At 31.1% G+C, this 14,348-nt stretch overlaps 1 protein-coding gene across 1 annotated transcript; it reads left to right on the plus strand.

Annotated features, from left to right (window-relative positions):
* The first annotated feature begins 8,547 nt into the window (after nucleotides 1-8,547).
* Nucleotides 8,548-9,156, plus strand: LOC129302731 (uncharacterized). The gene is made up of 2 exons (XM_054941623.1): nucleotides 8,548-8,951; nucleotides 9,048-9,156. Exons 1-2 carry the CDS (start codon nucleotides 8,548-8,550, stop codon nucleotides 9,154-9,156), a joined length of 513 nt encoding a protein of 170 aa, XP_054797598.1.
* The last annotated feature ends 5,192 nt before the right edge of the window (nucleotides 9,157-14,348 follow it).

The following is a 14,348-nucleotide window of genomic DNA, read 5'->3' on the forward strand; positions in this document are numbered from 1 at the left end:
GACAAGTATCAAGAGGGAGAGGCTGTGGCATTTGAGGAAGAAAAGAATGAGGAATCCATAGTCAATAAGAAGAAAAAGAGGCTAGAATGCAAGGAAATGTTCTAGCAAAGGCTAATGGTAATGTGAATTCTGTTGACTTTATGATTGGAGATTGACTACCAATGTCAATATTGTTTAGATATTAATTTATTTTGCTTAATAGACATGCCACTCTTTCTTATAACTTTGTTGATGTTGGTAAACTTAATAGTAGTTTAATTGAGTTTTCTTTAGACCGAAATAAGCTTGAGAAAGGTTACTTTGTTGATTTTGTAGGTTTACATGGTATTTTGGCCAAAAGCACTCATGAAGATGACAAATTGGATACTAAAGAATTAAAAGTCATAAACTTACAAAAAAAGAAGCAAGCTAAGGCCATTGAACTTATAGATTTTATTCTTGAAAATGAAAAGGTTATCCATGGATCTTTCAAGAAAATCATATCATGTGACCTTGTACTAAATAAGGGGGGATATCTCTCTTTTAAGTTCTTTTGATAGTATATCTTTTGATTATCTTAATTTTATGATTATCTTTCATACCTTGATAAATTTCCTTCGTTCCACTTCCTTTATTACACTTGATGATCATGTTGCATATGATGCATTTTTTATTGCAAAAGAAAATATTAATTTGTGCATTTTATGACTTGAAGGAAGATTCTGCACCTTAAATCTTGGAACCATTACCAATTGATCCCAAGCTATGAAGATGATCACAATAAGTAGTTTTATACTACTCCTCAAAGATGGAAACTTCAATTTCAAGAGCTTGTGGGGTTTAAACTAGGTTGTATCTCCTCTTTTCTTACTCTTTTACATTTTTATATTATTACGATTTCTACTTGATGATTACTTGTTGGATAGGTTTTATTGTAACTGTGGGAGACATCTTTAATAGGAAATCTTAGTTTTTGTTCAGTTGTGTCATTTTTTGTTATTATGTATCAATTTGTAGTGTTAATTCCCAAGAGTACTTTTGCAAGAGCAACATGTTTTTTGCAACAAAATTATTTTCCTAAGAACTAGAGCAAAACATGTGTTTGCTAGAGTGAAGGACCTCATTTTTCTAATAAGTGCAATTTCTTCTATCCACTTCATTATTGTATACATTTTGAGCATGCATAGTCTCATATCTTGAAGCTTTCTTTCAAAGTACTTTAAAGCTTTGATAATAGTGAAGGGAACTTGATTCTTACATTGAGTAAATGGATATGAATAGAAAAATCTTGTTGTTGGAAGGTAATTGAGCCTAAATATTCATTTATAGTGTGTTACTCCACTTATGTCATTGCATTCTCTAGAACTTGTCTCTTCTCTTATTCAAGACTACAGTTTATACTTGCTAGGAGATGAGAAATGCATTCATATGAATATAGCTAGAGAACAAAATGCTAACATATTGACATGATTATCCCTTGTTTAACTCCTTTGAGCCCTTGGATTCATTTATTTAAAAATATGCTTACATCATTACTTTCCAAGAATGCCTGTTACTTTGTGACTCTTCTTTAGATGTGTTGACATATCTTAGACTCAATAAGTTGTTTCAAAGTGTTCATTATGTTAATTGTTGTAAGGAAGCAAGGAATACATCAAAAAGGCTTAAAGCAACCTCAAAAGTGAAAGAAGAGAAAAAGCAAAAGAAACAAAATACAAAAGAGAAAGAAAAACAAACAAAAGAAAGAAAAAGAAAGAAACAATGTTGAAGAAAAGTAAAATACAAGAAAAATAAGAAAGAAAAAAGTAGAAAAGGAAATAGAAAAGAAGAAAAATTGAATAAAGAGGGTTGATTTTGAAATATGGGTGTGGGTTCCACAGGAAATTCACCCATTCTTTCCCTTTAAAAAAAATACTCTCTCAACCACAACTCTTCCTCCCCTTTTTATTTCTTTTTTAATTTACTTATATATATAATTATAATCTTATGCATACATTTACTTGTTATTATTAATACTCTTTCAAGGTGTTTTTGACCCATACTTTCTCAAGGCTTTATTTCTAAAAAAAAATCATGACCTTGGGTTATATTCATATTCTTAAACTTTAACTTCTATTAAATAAATTTTCTTTAACTAAATAATTACATGGTGATTTTTAATTATCATGAAATAACCTCATCAAATTCAAATTAATATTAATAATGTTTTCCACCTTAAATTTTCTTCATAAATCAATTTCTAACATCACTTACATTTTAGAACAAAAATTAGGATGTCACGGAAACTAGAAACATCATGGGAACAAATAAAGGTGAATTCCTAGTAAGGCTGCAGGGCATGACGAGTGTTCAGTAGAGAAAGGTAAAATGAAGAAATCAAACAATTTAGTAGATATTTATAAAAATAATAACCATTATTATGTAAAATACCTCAAACAAAAATCCATGATGGTCATGCTAATCATGGTATGATTGAGCACTTCATCTATCATTTCAAGTATTATGTAATCCATATGATCTCTATTGTATATGCCATGCTCAAATGGGATGAAGTTTCTCAAAAATCATAATTCAAAATTTAAAGTTGTTGATTAGAATTGTAATATATCAATAAACTAAGAATTAGATCATCATTAGTTGCATAGATTTTAAAAATTGAAAAGGAAGTTGAAGGTTGAAAAACGACAGGAAAATTAAAAGCCAACTCAATGTATTCATAGTTTAAATTGGTTCTACAACTTACTTGGGCAAATGGGTAAATTGGTTCTGTAACTTGGAGTTTGAGAGTAAAGAAGACCCCGTGAAGAGAAGAGGGAAGTTTGGCTACTGTTGTGCTATCATATATCAAGTATTCCCAAAAATTGTTCTATAAATCACCATTAATGAAACAATTCCAACCAAACACCCAACTCAATCAGAACAAATAAATAAGCAAGGGAAATAGGCTAATGGAAGCTTGAAGTTAGAATGACAGATCAATAGGGTTCTTTACAAATAAAGAGGCATTGCTGAAGGGATCGATGGTTGTGATGGGTCTCTTTGATACTCATAGGAAGTGATTCTAATAGGTTATGATGGTTTCTGATATGGTTTTGTTGAAAGGGAGACAAGAGATCATGGGGTTATAGGTTTTTGATGGGGCAATTAAGTAAAAGTGCAAGACTGGAAAGAGGAAAGGGGATTTTTAAATTCAAAAGTTTGATGGCTATACTAAAAACTATTAAATATTATGAAACCTTTTTTGACTGTTCTATCAAGAAACTATCATTTAGAATCTTTTTTTATTTTAAATTTTTTTATTTCTTACACATATTTGACAGATAAGATAATAATCTTCAATTATAAGTTTTACATATTTGATAGTTATTAACAAACCTTCAAAGTATTATCGCTTGTGTGGGAATTTTTTCTCTTGTTTTACTGAGAGCCCTAGTACGACTGTCAATGTAAGAGTGAGTGAAAGCGATTACCACCTACTATGGTTTCAGCGACAGTGAGGAGCATGTGATAGGAAATACCTATTGCTTTTGCTAAGTTAAGAATTGTGAAGTTTGAGTTGAGTATGGAAGCAATTGGGGTCGATGAATGTAGGGGTGTGAGAAGAGAGCGAAGGGTGGAGACGATATGGGAGACAGCATAGGATAACATTTGATGGGATCATATGCTAGTTAAGAAAGTTATTTTTGATTGACCTGTGAATAAAAATTCAATCATTGTGACTATTCATAAGAGCTATAATATTGGGGAAGTGACAGAAGTGACAAAACTAAATGAGGAAGCTTTTGTTTTTACCTTTAAATCGACAGAGGAGAAGGTACAGTTATTAAGGGGGAGACCTTAGTTGATACAAGGTCATTTCATGAGCATTCAACTCTGGAATAAATTTATAGTACTGAGTGAAGTTAATTTGATTTGAATCCTTACTGCATCTAACTCTATGATGTTCCCTTAAAAATCTTAAATGAAGTGAATATTTGCAGGATGGGGGTGCAGTCAGAAAAGTGGTCTAGTATGAGAAACATTGTATTAATGGATGCTTGAATCATGGGTTTGCTAGATTGCAGGTTTTGATTGATGTAAAGCAACCTCTTGTTATAGGTTTTTGGGTTACTCATCAAGATAAATTTAAAGTTTAGGTTCACCTTAATTATGAAAGGGTGCACATATTTTGTTACAAATGTGGATTAATTGGCCATGATAGTAGATGATGTAATATGTTGAAGCCATATGAGTTCTCGGAAGAATCAAACTATAGCCCATGGATATGTACAGGCATGGTTTATGATAATAATGACACTTTGGTTAAACATTTGTAAGAATGAGAAGAAGAAGACAGCTGAAGGACTAAGGAGGCACATGAAGGGGTTGCACCAGTAGCACATAAGGGGCATTTCTCAACGGTGTATCATCCCGCAACACATAGAAGTGATCTGAGGAAGGAGGAGTTCAGGTAGAGAGAGTAGTGGGTCTAATAGTGCAAATTACAGAGGTCAAGAATGATCATCCTTTAGTTGGTCACGAAACCTTTCCAGGAAGTGCACACGTAGCTGATGAGTTCTTGAGTTTTGGCTCAAGCCCGATTCATAAGATCAGGGCCTGGAACAATAGAATTAACCCAATGATTTTAGCTGGACCCAAAATAACTACTCAAATCATGCAAACTCCTAGTCCTAAGACAAGCAAAACAGTTGAGAAGAGCCCACAAAAGGAGAGTTATGAAGCAATTGTACCTTTTGGGATGCTATCCCCAGTGTTAGATATGTCGTAACAACTCAGTAGTGTCAATCTTAAGGGCTCTATTTCTACAAAACTATCCCCTTAAAATCTAAAATGCCATTGCTTGTTTGTGGAAGAAGAAGTCAAGTCTATAGCAGTTTTAGGGAAGGCTCCAAGTACAACTTCATGTAAATGTAGTTTTAGGAAAATTAAATAGGCAATATGCCAGAAGGGAGATAACTTGATAACACCTATTTTTGATATCCCACATACTTCTAAAATTGATTTCCCCCCAGCTAGTTTGAGAGTCAATCTAAAGGTTCTGATAGCTATCCTACATCAGCCATCAAGTCACCATGAGTTTGTTCTCTTAGAATTGCTAAGGTTTAGGGTCATCCTTGGCAAGTCAAAGCCTCAAGGAGGAGGTCAAGAAACATAAACACTAGATTGTGTTTCCAATAGAGATAAAAAAAATAGGCTTATTTTATGGATCGGGCGAGAAAGGAATGTAAGCTTGAAGAGAGTTAGTTGGTTCCTCTAAATGGTCATTCAAGTAGTCTAGCACTTTAACAATCATCTAAGGTAATAGTAAATATTATTAACAGCTCTAAAAATATCATTCATACTTTGATTGATTCTGTCATATGGGAGTTTCCACAATATATCACCTTTATTCATGGCCCCTCTAAGGAACAAGAGAGATATGAAGTGTGGAATCAGGTGAAGCGAATGGCTAGTCACATAAAAAGCCACATGGCTCTATATGGGTCACTTTAATGAGATACTCTCACAAAGTGAAAAGTAGGGTGGAAGTCATAAAAATATATGTCGAGTAATCAATTTCCAATGTTTTGTGGCTTATTGTGGTTTATTGAAGGTTGAATCAAAAGGAGCATCTTTCATTTGGTCAAATCAAAGGATTGGTTTAGTGCATGTAAAGGAGAAGTTGGATAGAGGCCTATATAATCTACAGTTCAAGGAGCAATTCGGTAAGGCTATAGATATTCACATTGAAACAGGTGCATCTGATCACTTATCACTTGCTTCTTAGAATCTGTTTAAACTTCCAAGATGTTCTCAGTCCTTGAAGCTTTAAATTTGATGCTAGATGGGTGTCACATCTGCAATTCCCATCCATTATAAAAGAGTGATAGGATAAAGTCAATTATTTTGAACGGGATAATCTGGATTTCTTCTTATGCTGTTTAGAGGATTGTAGAAGGGTGTTGGTAGGTTGGAGTTGTACTACTTTTCTAAATAGTAAGGCTGTCATTAAAAGCATCATAAGGAAGATAGAAGAATTAGAATTTAGTGTTTACTCTGAAGATAGTAAGTGAGAGATGGAAAGTCTTACTTCTATTTTAGAAGAGAAATGGCAAAAGGAAGAGTTATATTAGTGGTAATGCTCAAGAACCAATTAGCTTCGAGAAGGGGATTCTAATACAAAATTTTTCCATAAATCCACTTTGATTAGAAGATAGAGAAATAAGATAGTTAAGCTTAAATATGATGATAGAAATTGGGTAGAAAATGAGGAGGATATAGCCCAACTAGTAGGCAACTACTACAAGAACTTATTTACCAGTGAAGTGGCAGGATATATGGATTTGGTCATGAACTACATTCAACCTAGGATCTCTGAAAGGAAAAATTTGGCCCTCACTCACCAATGACTAAGTCTAAGGTGAATGATACAGCATTCCAATTAGGGATGTTTAAAGCTCTGGGGCCAAATAGATTTAATGGGCATTTTTATCAGTCTTTATGGTTAGAGGTAAAATCATCTTTATGTGCTATGATTTTTGATTTTTTTTCAATAGTACACATAAAGTTGATCGGTTGAACGTGACTAATTTGATTTTGATTCCTAAAGTGAAAAATCCAAAAGCAATGACTCAATTTTGACCTATAAGTCTATGTAATTTTGCTTACAGGATTATAGCAAAAATTCTAGCTAATAGGTTGTGACTGGTCTTAGATGGTTGTATCTTTGATTGCCAAAGAGCCTTTGTCCCTAATAGACTTATTCAAGACAACATTATTATTGCTCATGCAGTTTTTCACTACCTAAAGAATAAGAAAACGGGTGGCAAGTATGAATTTGCTATTAAAATGGACATGAACAAAGCCTATAATAGGCTCGAGTAGAGTTTTTTATAGAATGTCATGCTCAAAATGGGCTTTTGTTCAACATGGGTGAAGTGGATCATGATGTGAATTAGAAGTGTCCAGTTTAATGTGCAAATTTCAAGAAAAACAATGGCTGTAGTTTCACCATAAAGGGGTCTTAGATAGGGGGATCCTCTTTTCCCATATCTATTTATTCTTGCCTCTGAGGTCTTCTCCACTATGCTTGCAACTCATGCTACTAACGGTGACCTTATTAAGATTAAAATTAATCGAGCTTGTCCAATGTTAACTTATTGTTTATTTACATATGATACTTTAGTTTTTCTGAATGCTGGTATTCAAAATTATGCTCTTTTTAAAAGGCTTTTAGATGATTATTATCATGCATCTGGCCAGGAGCTCAATTGTGACAAGTCTAGTGTCTTCTTCTCAGTCAATACTCTAAGATATATGAGAAGCAGTATTATAGAAGCTTTAAACATTGATGGGGTGATGATCCAAGGCATTACTTGGTCTCCCAATCCTGTAGGATAGATCTAAAACTGCTGCTTTGGCTTATGTCTGTGACAAAATAAGGCATAAAATTAACAGTTATAAATAAAAAATTCTTTCATTTTTCAGTAGAGAAGTTATGATAAAGGCTATGATTAATGCCATTCCCATATTCCCTATGCATGTTTTAAATTTCCAAAGCAAACCTGTGTAGAAATATACAGAATGCTAGCAAACTTTTTCTAGAACAATAAAGACAGGGGCAGTGGTTTATATTAGAAATCTAAGGATTTTCTTAATATCCCAAAAAATGAAGGTGGGCTAGGATTTAAAGATTTTGTAGGTTCTAATATGGCTCTATTGGCAAAAATAGCATGGTGTATTTTGCAACAACCTGATAGCTTGTAGGTTCAGGTATTGAAAAGTGCTTATTTTTCACATTGTTCTTTCCTTAATGCGATCAAGTGGCCTAGAGCTTCATGGATCTGGGATAGCATTTTATTAGGCCGAGAACTAATAGTCAAGGATTTGTGCTGGCAAGTTAGAAATAGGACTTACATTCAAGTTTGGAAAGATCCATGGATTCTTGGTGCTCCTAACTTTGAGCTTACTAGACAACTTGGTGTAATAGTTAACGAGGAATTGGGTGTGGCATCACTTATCTCTAATGGAAGTTGGGATTTAAGTCTCATTCAGGACCACACTAAAGATGCAATGCTGAAATTAATAGAGAATATTCCCATTTTTGAGTCTAGGAAACCAGATAAGCTAATATAGTCTAGTTCTAAATCAGGAACATATGAAGTAAGATGCGCTTACAAAGTGGAGTGGAAGAGACTAACCCCCTCTAGTTCGGAGCTACAGAATACAAAGGTATGGAAACATCTTTGGCATGTCCATATAACTCCAAAAATTAAAATGTTCATCTAGCGATTGTTGCATTCTGCACTAGAAACTAATGATGCTTTGTTTAGAAAACATTGTAAACAACATCTTGTGTGTAGTATCTGTGGACAAGCCCCTAAAACTTTAAATCATTTGTTTCTCTTTTGTGGGTGGGTGAAATATTCATGGTTTGGCTGTTTTCTTGGTTTAGAAATGGATTCTATATCTAGTCCTTGTATTAAGAGCTGGTTATCTCACTTATTATGTGATGACTCTACTTTAGATGAATATGGGAAGGCATATATCTTATAGTTTTACTAGCATATATGGAAGTTTAGGTGTAGGATGATTTTTGAGGATGAACCTCCAAACCTAGGGGAAATTATAATAAAGATTGATGCAAGTCTTCATGAATTTTGGGGTGCTAACAGTCTTCTTAAGGCTACTGATATCAGTAAGCTAGACCTACAAGCAACCCTTTGGATAAGACCTCCTACTGGATGTGTGAAATTCAACTGTGATGGGGCCTATAAGAAAATGGATAGGAAGGCTGGTATAGGAATAGTAATACATGACTCTGATGGGAGTTTCCTAGGAGGTTGGCTAGATCAAGTGTGCGTAGATTCTGGGTTCTTAGTAGAAGTATATGCTATCAAAAGGGCTGTTACGCTTGCCCAATCTTGGGCTGGTGTGGAATTCATTTTTGAAACAAATTGCTCTGAATTATTCAACATTTGCACACTTAGATTGTAATGTTCTTGTGCTTGGCAATACAACACATTGGTTAATGACTTGTTGGGTATGATTCAATCCTTTAGAATGGTATCTTTCTCTCTTGTTTCTAGGAGAGGCAATCAACCTGTAGATTACTTGGCAGGATTAGCTTTAAAGGAAGTGGTACCTTTAGGTTGGGTGTCCTCACCTCCACCTTCTCTTGCTCTCTTTCTTTCTTAGGACTTGAGAATGTCACAACCAACTAAAGGCCAGATTGTGTTGGTGAATGAACATGAAGGCATTGGCTAATTAATTTGCTGTTACATGTTCCTTTAGATTCTATCTATTGTTTATTTTCTATCATTGCTTTTTCAGTTGCAGCACTTGTTTAATTTCCTATAATATTGTTTTTGAGGGCTTGACCTCTTTTTGCTCAATGAAATTCTTTGTTGGCTAAAAAAAAAAACAAACCATCAAAATATGACCTCCACCTTCATTTGATGGTTTTGTTGATAACCGTAAAAAATATCACCATCAAATTAAATATACCAAAATTTGGCATAGTGTTTGTATTGTGAAGTAGCTAGGGTTGGTGTATAAGCCCCTCGTGTTGATGCAATTGTCCTCATGTGGCTACTATCTCAATGCCTTTGTATTTTCTGTGAGTAAGGATGGAGCAAAGCGATTGGTAGTAGAAATCACCATGCAATAGTTCAGGGCAGTACTGAGAAGACACTACATCTTGCAACTTGAGAGATCATTGGTGCAAAAAGTTAAAATAACGTACAAGAAGATTAACATGGGAAGCAATATGCAAAAATATGGACCTAAAAATTAGGGGAAAATTAGATCAAGAGGTAATAATAATATAAAAAAATTATATTGTGCTAATTGAATAAATTAATTTAAATGTTATTAATTGTAAAATATGATACATCACAAATTTTGAAATCCGAAAATAAAGAGAACACGATATTAGATAATAGTGATCATGGGAAATGGAAGTTATTCTTGATTCAAAAATTTTGCATTTAAATCTAAATTTATAAATTTAAAATTTAAAAAATTTATATTAATAGGAATTAAGGGGTAGTTATTAGAATGAGAAAATCTATTATACTAATTAAAAAAATTAATTTAAACATAGATAATTTTAAAATATGATACATCACAAATTTATAATCCAAAAATAAGTGGGTTATGATATTAGAGAACAGAGGTCATCAAATATGAATCCCACCATCAATGTAAAAATTTTGTTAGTAGGTAATCTATAAATAATTTTGTAAGTGCTTTTCAAGCTTGAAAGCATGTCATGATCCTAATAAGCCCCGAAACCTAACTCATCTAAACTTTTTTTTCTATATAAAAAAAAGATCATCACATGTAGAAGTTATTATGATTCAAAAATTTCACATTTAAATCTAAATTCTATAAATTTAGAAGTTGAGATATTGAAACTAATAGGAATTAAGGGGTAGTTATTAGAATGATAAAATCTAGTATACTAATTAAATAAATTGATCTATAATCTAAATCTTATGTGGCTTCATGAAATTGCATAAGTCAAAAAATAATACACGAGTCATCCATAGGCTTTCAAGGTAGTTTCTCGGAGAAGTGAAAAGAGAAAAACGAAAATGACATTACAAAAGAAGGAAGAACTATGACCTGCTGAAAAAATCAATGGCGGGCAATTTGAATTCTAAAATACCCATTTATTCCACATACAATAATGGTATATTCACATTTCACATTTAAACTCTAACGAAGAATTAAAATTAATTTCCCAAATAGGATTTGGAGTGAAAAAGTTATGATACTTGAAATTTAAAAAAAAATTAAGATTTTTAAGATTAAAATTTAAAATGGTGAATATCCCGCAATAAGGGAAAATATTTTTGTTAGTTTTAGAGATAATGTTGATATTAATTTTTTTTCAAAAAATATTTAGAAATTAACATGATCTGCATAGTCAAGAATCGCATTATTTTAAAAAATGCATACATGTAAAGCTTAAAAGAGTGCTTGTTATTCTTCTATTATATGTGTATGTATATACATATACATATACATATACATATATATATATATATATATATACACACATATTGTAGATCATTTGTTATTCCGCTGCACTCTAATCCTCAACCTTCCAAAGTGCATATATCAGAGTTTAATCATCTTTCAAAAGATTTTTCCTATTCAAAATGATATTTTTCAAAATCGATAGTACTTGACTATAGGTTTTAGAACAAATAGATTAATATTGCTACATATTATAGCTTTGGCAAAACAAAAAACCCTTCCCCGGTGCCGAAATGTCTACATTAATGAAGAGATCGTACGAAAATCGTATGAAAAATCTAGAATCGTAATACATTATTCGTTCGGGTGATTCATTGTCCAACACAATTATAGCATCAAGTTCCTCTAATTCACTTTTGATATTGGTACCTATTGTTAAAGATATTGCCCATATTATTATATGGCTAAAATACATATTTAGTCCCTTAACTTTACACCATATTTTATTTTAGTCTATTCATTTTATAAAATATTTTTTTAGTCTTTTGACTTTATCATTGTTAATTTTATTTCAACAAATTTTTATATTAATTTTTCAAATATTGACAAAATATTTTCAAATGTTGACATATTAAGTTTAATTTTTTAAAAAAATAATAATAATTGATACAAAAAATAATCATTTAAAACTAAAAATGTTAGGATTGAAGGATTAAAAAGATATTTTATAAAATTAGAAGATCAAATTAAAATATTATATAAAGTTGAAGGACTAAAAGTACATTTTAGCCTTACTATATTAAAAAAAACATTGCACAATCATCAACAAGCAACAGCACATTTTATTTTGGTTTTCAACCCATCAAAATATATATATATATATATATATAATGAATTATTGATTAACAAAATGTGTGGACCAAGGGTTTCTAATGTGCTTTTCTATGCTTTTTGTAATGCCTCAATTTTTCAATTGTATTTTTCTTTTTTCTTTTTTCTATCCTTGGCTTCTACATAACTTAAGCTGACATTTTAATTTTTTGAAGTCTCAAAACAGTAAAATTTTGTATTTTTTATGACTTTTCAAAAATAAAAAAGTGTAAGTGTCAATTTTTTCTTTAAAAAATCATAAAAAAAATACAAAACTTTACCTTCCTAAAACCTCAAGATATCAAAATATCTCTTATTTTATGCAGAATCTAATTATCCAAAAAAAATAGAAAAATGAAGTTAGAAAGTTGGGGCATTACAAAGAGTATTAGAGAAATACACATTAAAGACCATAAGCCCAAAATTTGCATATTCAATAATGAAAAGATCAACAGCGATTTCAAAGCGAACAAGCAATATGTCTGTCATCTTTTCTCAATAAACTCAACAGCACGTATATATTGATGATTTTCTGAAGAAAACAAAAAAGAAGAACCTCGATCTTACACTGGAAGTTTTCTGCCATAGCTTGGTGAATCAGAATCGATTGAAAGATCATCATTTCAAAGGGAAGCAATTTTCAAGTCTCCAATGGCGTCTTCTTCATCATAATCTTCTGATTCTGATGAGCTACTAGCAGAAGACTTGAGAAATGGCCTCGTGAAGATGAATACAATATAAAGGATGAAGACAAGCACAAAACCCAGAAGCATAATCTCTCCCTGTAAGGCAAAGTACTTGTCATCAGAGAGTTGAAGATCATCTATCTGTTGTTGTGAATCAAAGTAATAAGGCGACATGGAAGGTGCTGGTGCTGTAGCAGAAGCTTGCATTAATGGCGAAGCCATTATATTATAATTCATGTTTCTGCACATTCTTCTTCTAAGTTATATGATGTAGAGGGAAGCCTGCTTGTGAAGCTCAATTTTGACTCTTTCAAATGCCCCAAAGTTTGCTCTCTTTTGATTGTGCCATTACCTTTCACATATTTCGTCCTACTATAATGATTCTATGTTTTCTCTCTTTGTTGGTTTGTTATGTATATGGCACTTAAATTTAAAATAACTTATCTTACTTTGCTTGGATTTTTTCTTGGTGTGTCACAAAGTGTGACATCTAAGTTAACAATTAATTTAAAGATTCAAACCTTGCTTATAAAAAAATATATAATTTCTTCATCTCAAATTATAAAACACTTTGAAAAAATTAAATTTTTATTAAATAAGCTTATTTTAATATTATTATTTCTCTATCTATTTAATTCCTGTCTCTCTTTTTTTTTAATATATTAAATGAAGAATATTTTTAAAAATTTATATTTTTATTTTTTAAAAAATAAGATTGTCAAGTGTATTTAATAAAATTTATTAGTATATGAAATTTTATTTAAAAGTACCTTATAATTTTGGATAGAGAGAGTACTCAGGATGTGAGAGATACTATTGTTTAAGCCAACAATGCTTAGCATGAATTAGTTATAATACCAGAGAACCATATAGTTGTTATCGCATAATAAAGTCAATATTATACGTCTCGTTAAAATTATAATATATATATATATATATATATATTATAAACTAGATTTTGACGCCATTCGATCCATGAAAATATATTTTTACTTGTGTATAGATATTGTAAAAACTTGCTTGAGATATTTTTGAGTATTTATAATTAAGGATCTTTTATCATTTAAAGGGTAAGTATAAAATTAAATAAAATTAAAAAATTTATTTTTATATACTTGAAATATATTACTTTATGTAAATTTAAATTTAAATAAACATTTATTCTATTTTAAAATTGATTTTACCGAAATATATTTTTGCATGCTTCTAGTTTTAATATGTCACTTTATTTAAATTTAAATTTAAAACTTGCTTAATTTTTTTTTATTTTATACCCATACAAACTACAAGCAACAATCAAACCTATCATTTTTATTATGAATCTTATATTTGCTATTATTTTTTTTATCAAGGACCTCGCATTTATTTTTTTTTTTTCTACCATGAGGCCCACATGATATTTTAAAATACAAAATATTTTTTTAAAAAATTATTTCTGTAAATAAACAATAACAATGATATACTTTATATATATATATATATATATACATTGAAATGTCTGCAGTCAAGGAAAAAACACATCCTATCCTTGGTCAATTTTTATTTTTCCTATTAGGAAACAAAATTTTATCAGTCCATTACAAAAATAAAAACTAAAGACAACATTGTATGCTAGCGAATATTGGCGCTCTCTTTGACATAGATCTCTTTTCAACTGTGTGAAAAATGGATTTCTTTGAATAATATTTTTCTTGTCCTTGCTGTATCATTTAAAATTTCTTTTTATCATTCTAAAATCACTGGGTGTGATTTAATGAGTAACAAAAAGGGTACGTAAATAGGATGTTAGGAAATAAAGTAAGTAATAAGACAATAGAAGAATAGAGAAAAAAGACATTCGGAAAAGAG

The sequence above is a fragment of the Prosopis cineraria genome, unplaced genomic scaffold, assembly GCF_029017545.1.
Source record: "Prosopis cineraria cultivar Desert tree isolate PC_DT_omini unplaced genomic scaffold, ASM2901754v1 PC2, whole genome shotgun sequence".
In the NCBI taxonomy this organism is placed as follows: domain Eukaryota; kingdom Viridiplantae; phylum Streptophyta; class Magnoliopsida; order Fabales; family Fabaceae; genus Prosopis; species Prosopis cineraria.

Excerpts from the sequence above, each read along its gene's own strand:
- LOC129302731 (XM_054941623.1), top strand. The coding sequence starts at position 8,548 with ATGATTTTTGAGGATGAACCTCCAAACCTAGGGGAAATTATAATAAAG. Across the intron at positions 8,952-9,047 it reads AACATTTGCACACTTAGATT|GAGAGGCAATCAACCTGTAG; the intron begins GTAATGTTCTTG and ends TCTTGTTTCTAG.